Genomic DNA, 8,742 nt, shown 5'->3' on the forward strand with positions numbered 1-8,742 from the left:
GAACTGAAGTCATCACTCTGAATTTTAAGAACAGATTGCACGTATCAATGACAGTATGGGTTATAAATATGATATAGCTACATTCAACTCATTGTCCGATATATTGTTGTAAGACGAGACAGGTCTCATGATGCAGATGTGTGCTTTGAAACATGCAATTACCCAGTGTCATAAACACTTCTAGAATTCGAAAATTGCTAGTGTATGCTTTATTGCTTCTTCTAAAGAATCCATGGAAACATGTTTGAGAAAGTATACAACCGTATGGAGTATTAGCATGGCGTGTGTGAAAACCATCATCTGTCCGGATAGACCTTTGTATGCACAACAACAAACAATAATTGACCCATGGATCACCTTTGGTCTGCACCCTCTCTTGTGTCGGACCATGGGGAGGGGTAAGTGGGAAGGGGATTAGGCCAGGGGCGGCTGGGGGGTGGTCAAAGTATCATCGTTCTCTCATCGTACTGAGAACATGAAGCCTGTGTTTACTATCACTAGGGAACAGGGAGGGACTGGGAAAATAAAAGGTAGTGGATGGATGACAAATGGTCCTGGCTAATTTCCAGGGCTGAGAATCAGGATAAAGAACAACACACGAGTAATATACGCAGTTGTAAAGACGAGAGTAGGTCAAAATGATGGTTTAAGGTCACGTGATCTGGACAAGGCTCAGATCTTGAAATTTTGGCAGAAATCCAGGCTGTTCTGTTTATGTGGAACAGCGAACTATTTTGTTTGTGAACATCATTCATATTCGGAGTTATTTTATCTATAGTACTTACACCCAAAATAACACCCAAAAAGTGAAATTTGGAATAAAAACCGTACTGGCAGAAAGTAGTAGTAGTAGTAGTAGTAGTAGTAGTAGTAGTAGTAGTAGTAGTAGTAGTAGTAGTAGTAGTAGTAGTTGTTGTTGTTGTTGTTGTTGTTGTTGTTGATGTTGTTGTTGTTGTTGTTGTTGTTGTTGTGGTGGTGGTGGTGGTAGTTGTAGTGGTAGCAGTAGTAGTAGCAGTGATATTACAACTAGTAGTAGTAGTTCGAAGCAGTTGTTATTTTTATGTTGAATTTTAGTTGTATGGGTATTCGTAGCAGCAGTTGTAGTAGGATCCGTTGTATTGGATGTCGTTGTTGTTGTTGTTGTTGTTGTTGTTGTTGTTGTAGATGACGAAGATGTTTGAGTCGCAGACCTAGGTACAGAGGTAAATACGGATCAATGAAAATTTAGCTAAATGTGTGATGGCATTGATAATTATCGTCATAATGCTGCATTATTGTATAAAATATAAATATGACACACATTGACGCAGTTGTGGCTGTAACAATGAGCACAGAACTACAAAGTGGTTTTAGAACAGAAATAAACAGGAACAGATGTTGCCTAATACGGTTTCTTAGTTTATTACGTGGGGGCTCATACAAAAAAGTATCTTGAAGGGGGTAATTGCCGGTTAAAGTTTATTCGAGCTTCCCAAAGTGAACGATGAATCACTTTCAATAATACGCAAGGTGTTGCTGATATGTGTATGGCGTCGTGATTTAGCATTGGAAGCAAGATGCCAAGGGCTTGCAACATTAGACCAAGGTTTCAACGTCAACCAGGAGCTGTGATTATGCAAGCCATGGTATAGTGAATGTTGTCTGATTGGTGGATGTGCGTGTTTAGCTATGACGTCACGCCGCGAGCTCGCCCCTACCGCTGGGCACTGTGCCAGTCAATGCAATCATTGCGCCCGTAGCCAATCACTGCACCGATTGCGCAGTACGGAAACCGGAGAGCCAATCGCGCTAGTCTGCTGCAAAGTCGGGGAGCTGTCACGTGACGTTGTTCTGCTGACCTAGTTTGAGCTGCCAAATGAGCTAGGAGCACTATTGTAATGCATTACAACCTTCATGTTTTAGTGTGGGGACTTGGCCTGGGAAGTTTTTGGGGTGTAATCCAATGTTCTTGCAATGTTTTATGTGGCACTGTTTTCGCATCGAGACGCTACAACAAACTTAGCATAATCTCGACAAGCACAAAGCATTCGTTTCAGTTTAGCGCATAAACCGAATTACAAGAAGCATTATTCGATATTTTATTTTCTAACAGATAGTTTTATAGGCAAATACATTTCACGCCTTTTTTCAAGTTATATTTAATTGTAAAATTAAACAGACCTCAATGAAGGCTGCGTAACCATTTTCAAGACCCATTCTCCATTCGGTACCTATTTGCGGGCTTATTGCAATTAATCTAAGTTCAGTACAGGGGCTGTTACGGGTTTTTGAGAAAAAGGGGGATGCACATTTTTGAGAAAGGAGAGATGGTGCAAACGTCATTTTCACCTGTTTTCTCGAGACTTTCATTGGCCATGTAATGAACTGTCATGTTAAACGTGCGCACCCCTGAAAGTCCCCACCCTGGATCCGTCTATGCTCTACTATAGCTATCCACATCATGCGCCATATATAGGACTGGCTTATCTAATTCTGTACATCAATGTGCATCTGTGCATCAATACAAATCGTTATCTAATACGCATCGTTAGCTGGACAACGAATCCGATATATAAGTAGTTGTCACTCCAGCTTAACAAAAAGGTAAGTGTTTTTTCTGTGTTGCGTTTCAAACAACATGGATACAAGGCTCAAGAATCCCGATTTACAATACGGAATACCACGAGCATGCACTTTACGTTTTGGCGGAAAATGCTGTATAAATTTAGCTCATAAATATGAATGCGGCGTGTGTGTGTGTTGAATCACTAATCTGTCCGCATCTGCATTCTTTTCATGTTCCAATACCAAATGCATAAAGTAAATCACCTTCTTACATGAACAGAACTCTGATCGGTGTGGTAATCCACCATATGTAATTGTAGCACGGATATCCATGGTAACACGTCTAACATGACATGTCTAACATGACACGTGAACGCTTGGAGCCATTACGTATCACACGAGTATGTGATAAGCTGAATAAGCGATAGGCTGAGTTTGTGAAATGTTTTACACAAAGCGCTACACAGTTACAAGTACTTTACAAATGTACGAAAGATGAAACTGTGGCACTAATATGTCATTAATTTCTTGATAATCGTGTTCAAGACACTATTGCCAGATCGGTACAATTGTGAAAAGGTCGACAGTCTATTTCCATTAATAATTGGTTACAAATCTAACATTATATCCCAGTTGTCTAGTCTGCTCCTGCGACTTTTTCTGAAATCGTTGACATATTTCTTTGTTTTTGGTATTTAGTCTCAGTAAAATATATGGCTGGAAACCAGATGCAGTGAGCAGGTTTTTTCACCTCGCTAAGCACGTGTTCTGTGGACTGCGGAGTACAGTACCATGATCTAAGAACTGTGGCACACAGTACCATGATCTACGAACTGAAATGTGCAGTATCATAATCTGTGAACATGAACTTGTTGGTGATTGATATTGGACGCCATTGCAACAGAGAATGTCCAGTTGCTGAATACAAGTTCCATGGAGAATTCCACGATCTTCAACGTTGAACATCAGCATCACAGAGACGTACCTGCTTTTAAAACGCGAAGGGAGGGTCGTGTTGTGGAACAGCGGGACTGCAGTGAAAGGGTGAGAATCAGTCAGTACAAGGGTCATTACAACGGTACTGTGGAATAAAGGTCATATTGTCAAACACCAGTACCACACAGAGAGGATCATGTTGTCGAACACCAGTACCACACAGAGAGAAACATGTTGTCGAACACCAGTACCACACAGAGAGAAACATGTTGTCGAACACCAGCACGACACAGAGCGAGTCACCAGTACCTCACAGAGTGGGAAATGCCATCCAACACCAGTACCACACAAAGAGCAACATGTTGTCGAACACCAGTACCACACAGAAAGAAACATCTTGTCGAAAACTAGTACGGCACAGAGCGAGTCATATTGTCGACACCAGTACCACACAGAGAGAAACATGTTGTCGAACACCAGTACCACACAGAACCACACAGAGAGCAACGTGTTGTCGAACACCAGTATGATACAGAAACAACATGTTGTCGAACTCCAGTACCAGACAGTGACACACATGTTGTCGAACACCAGTACCTCACAGAGAGCAACATGTTGTCGAACACCAGTACCAGACAGTAAGACACATGTTGTCGAACACCAGTACCACAAAGAGAGCAACATTTTGTCAAACACCAGTACGATACAGAGAGCAACATGTTGTCGAACACCAGTACAAGACAGTAAGACACATGGTGGCGAACACTAGTACCACACAGAGGGCAACATGTTGTGGAACACCAGTTAACACGAAACCTTGTTTGCAAAGTTGGTTGAACATTGGCTCCTTGTACTACAACGTGGTTCCCGTTAAGAAGTTCACACATGACAATTGAGCAGGTGATGAACTTTGAACACCAGTGCCACTAAGAGACGTAGCTGGTGATGAACCGTGAAGAGCAAGATGTGGTGTTTTCCTGTTGAACAGTAACTGCACAGTAACCTTGTAATGAACAGGAGTGCCAGTGGAACAGAGAGAGAGCGTTCTGGCGATGAACATTGAACATCTATATCCTAAAAACAGTTTGCTGTTCTTGAACACGTCGGTGAGAGTTCCTAGTGACGAACTGTGGACAGTAATGCGTCCATACGAATACAGCCTAAACAGCCAACATTGGTGAACAGTGAACATCCGGGATCATGTGTCTTGATGTTGAATGTAGTCACCAATGTAAAGAAGAGCGTGCCCTGGTGATGATTGTTTAACATCAGTGCTGCGGACAGAGCGTGTTGTGCTGGAACACCTGACACCAGGAGGTGAACACATGAACACCCGGAAGTGAAGACATGACACCAGAAAGTGAACCCTTGAACAGAGAGTGTAAAGGGCGGAGAAGAGTTTCCCAACAATTGTGTGAGGCTTCATTGACATCGTTTATCTACGGTGTATTTCACTGCACGCAAACCGACACACAGGTATGTGTGTGCGCGTGTGTTCGTGTGCGTGTGTACATGTTTGACCTGTGTAAACCACGCACGTTGCAATCTTGAATTTTTTACATGTCTTTATCAATAAGGTTTGAAACACATCCTGTACAATACCATGATGATAACACCAAGTGTCCGACTGGTGTCATGTTTAAACAAAACTTCATTCTCCATCGAAATACACATATAGCATAAACACTGTAGTTTATAGTCTTTCCTTAAATCTCAAAGTTGGGATATTTACTAATTTAGCTACTTAACTAACATAACTTACTGCTAAATTAAACAGACAACACAGATGACATATCATAAACCGGTTCATGCAGTAGACAGTCAACAAATTGTGTCTATTGAGTGGAGATTTAAGAAATCATACCCATTTTTCGAACATTGTGCAGAAATTATCGTTTTACCTCACCAAATATTTGTGTAACATATGCAAGTAATGACATATATATCAGACGATGCTTCATAAATTTCACAGATATAGATTTTGATTTTCAATCCTGTGTATTTCGTAGTTTCACCGATATATTAATGGTTGTCGCTTTAAAACTAAATGCCCTCTTAGATTGCGTGCTTCACATATAGTCTGGTTTAATGTTTTTTTATAAGATCTATTCAATCTCTGATGAAACGGATTCAGTACGAGATGTGCTGACCTTTTAATATGACTATTTAATGGTGATTCATAAACAACTTGTATTGCCTCCGTTTAAAATCGTACCGTGAACTCTACTTTTGCTCTTCTTACGATTATGGAAAATTTCGCCCGTCAATATTCAGTGACAGATCAGATTGCATTAAATACTTTCTACAACCTATTTCCAATAGTCTGAAGAGTAATACGAAATGTATTTAATAACATAGTTAAAAATAGTTAACAATTATTTTCAAATGAATGTAAAATTTTCATATGTGGATTGATATATCTGCATCTTCGCAGGAAAATTTCTTTTTAAAACTTCCCTAAAAATACAGTACCTTATTTCAAAAGTTCTAATTAAAATGATTGAAGCTTTAGTGATTTGCTGTTTTTGCTTTCATAGTTCTTTTATTTTGCATAACGTCAGTAATGTTGCAAAGGTGATCAGACATGCCGTTGCGTCTCTTTATATTATCCTAAACATTATCGATTATATTTTTCTAGTATCGCTTATAAAATTAAAAATTCTACGCACAAATGTAAGAAGATGAATGCTAAGAAGTGTTATATAGGGCCGGTGTTTTATGAGAATGCCTTTCTGGCACCCATGAATATCTTACATGGGTAAACACTCATGGCGATGCTATGTGAGCATATGTCAAAGGGTTGACACCGATGTGATCACAGGCACATTCGTAAATGTACGGTGCACGGACTACAGACTGAATAGAAACATACACTAGCACCTAAAAGAGTATAGGAGCTTCATTCAAGTTTTGGCCTAGGTAGACAATGATCACACATGTTCTGTCTTCAGAAAATGCATTCCGTCATGTGTGACGTGGTGATGAAGACATGACAGGTATATAGGCTGGGAGAGAAAAAAACTGCGTCGTTCGTTCTGCACAGGTTAATCTGGGCATGTAGGTCAGGGAATCAGGTCAATATATATGTTAGACCTAGCAAGTTGAGTGTTTGTGTATGCTAACATGTAAGAGGTCACAGTAGCTCCAAAACAAACGTAATTATTGATATACAGTAAATCAACAAAGCATTCGAAGGCAACCCCGAACGGAATTTCACCCATTTTCGATCCAATTTGAAAACGTTAATTTATAAAAGCTTTTCTAATAATTTTCAGAATGAAAAATTGTATTGTGCAAACGAAAATGCACGAAAAACCTAGTTAATAGTTTTAGTAGTTAATTAAAACAAGATAGTGGTGGTATAAAAAAACTGAAAGTACAGCTGAAACAAGTGAACACACACGAAATACAATAAAAATACTAATTAGAATACTTGTGCAATGGACGAAAAGGGAAACACGGGTTATGAAATGCTATTTGTCACACGATGCAATTACATAATGCATTCGTACCCCCGCGGCAATAAAGAACGGAATACTACCTTCACGCACGGGTGGATTGTGGGTACAAAAGGGGTCGCAATGATCCGCCAACAGAATGCAACACATTGGTGCTAAATAGGTGACACATAGCTATTGCGACTCTATCCCGTACATCTTCAAAATGGCTGAGAACGTAAAATTGATCCTGTCTCCGTCATGGTGTACCCCTTGTCGTCAGACAGGCTCACGTCAATCATAAAATTAAAGTCAAAATAAAATTCTCACGTTAACCTCCTCGAATTCGTGTTAAATTGTTCAAATATCACGAACAGACGAGAAAAGAAACAATATTTACCAAACTCCATAATGGTGTGGTTCTGGTGTGTTTCACAACCGCGAGGTGCCAACCTTGGAATAGTAGAGATGGAGCACTCTGGATAGCAAGATGGTTGGTCAGGGGCTCCTTCGTGGGTCGACCGCCGGACAAGCCTAGCCTCGTTCTCCCAGACGCAGACTGGCCTGTCCGTTAAACGACCACAGCGGTCAAGCGGTCAGTTAGCCTTCGCTGTACCAGCAACTGCGGACCACATGGGCACATTGTGGATTTAATTTGCAACTCAAATTCTCACACTCTGTTGAAATTATCTGGAAAGACCTCGTTATTTTTGTATGATATAATATTATGATGTAAAGTTCCGACATCGGCTGTCAAATATTGTTGTCCATGAAACCCGATCTTAAGAGAAATATTTACCAATTCAGATCAAACTTCAGTGCTTTCGGCTCTGGTATCCTTTGTTCACGAATGAAATTGCATCATTTGGCACTATGATTTGTCCAAACATTGTGAAAAATACAAATTCCCAAGCACAGTAAAATCCAGGCGACTGGCTGCTAAATCCACAAAGTTCAAGCGAGCCATAACCATCTTCTCTTCGACCATCTCCTTCAACTTTTGAACTTTTCTCATGGTTGATAGAAGGGCCATGTCCATTGCCGACCAGGAACATATTAAAACCGAGGTCAGTCCATTCAAACAAGAAATCCATCCAGACAGTTTGCATTTTCTCTTAACTGAAATAATAAAATCTTTGAAAAAAATAACTAGGAGTCGAAATGAAAACGAAAACTTACCGTATCCCGCCATTTTACAGTCCTACTAAAGCGCACCGAACTCTTCTCAGTCACTGCTAACGCAACAAAGAGATGCGAGCATGGTCAGTTCAACCGACGCGGTAACGGCTTGATTGCGCCACCAACTCCTTGACCATCGGTCAGATCAGAACAAAGGACCTGGTCAGATAGTAGGTCAACGCTGACCACGGACGCGTTGCTAACCTCGGCGTTACGTAATCGTTTACAGCGTTCCCATGTCACACAACAACACTAGCTGGAGTTCGTTATCGCCACTGTGAAACATTACGTAACACGTGGTGGATCTCATAGGTGTGTGGACTGTGTTTATGTGAAGGCTAGAAACTGACAAGGCTGTCAATGAATGTAATTAATAAGTCATTATCTATGTTTAGACACGACCCGCGCCTTCAGACGGATGTTTCATCTGGTCCGGTAAACATACTCAGGGTTCATTTTCTCTCATCTGCTAGGTCCTTGGGGTTTCTTCCACTACCGCTTCTTCTTCTTTCAGAGGATGCAGTCTTCCATAGCATCTCTACAAATCGCTGCCGAAATTCTCATGGCAAAAGGACATCACCTTTGCGAAAACGACTTCAAAGTCCTGCAGGAGCCCATTCTTTTAAAGACGGAGGGAAACAGCGCG

At 40.8% G+C, this 8,742-nt stretch overlaps 1 protein-coding gene across 2 annotated transcripts in view; it reads right to left on the reverse strand.

Annotated features, from left to right (window-relative positions):
- Positions 1–8,210, reverse strand: part of LOC137286815 (protein lin-28 homolog) — a 46,925-nt gene extending 38,715 nt beyond the window's left edge. The window contains exon 1 of one of the 2 annotated variants that reach the window (XM_067818819.1): positions 8,097–8,210. In XM_067818819.1, the coding sequence (XP_067674920.1) occupies positions 8,097–8,109 (13 nt within the window). In that variant the 5' untranslated portion in view covers positions 8,110–8,210. Of the gene's footprint in view, positions 1–7,317; positions 7,367–8,096 lie in introns of those variants that run through there. The other variant, XM_067818821.1, reaches the window with a different exon arrangement.
- Positions 8,211–8,742: the final 532 nt, after the last annotated feature.

The sequence above is a fragment of the Haliotis asinina genome, chromosome 6 (assembly GCF_037392515.1).
Source record: "Haliotis asinina isolate JCU_RB_2024 chromosome 6, JCU_Hal_asi_v2, whole genome shotgun sequence".
NCBI lineage: Eukaryota > Metazoa > Mollusca > Gastropoda > Lepetellida > Haliotidae > Haliotis > Haliotis asinina.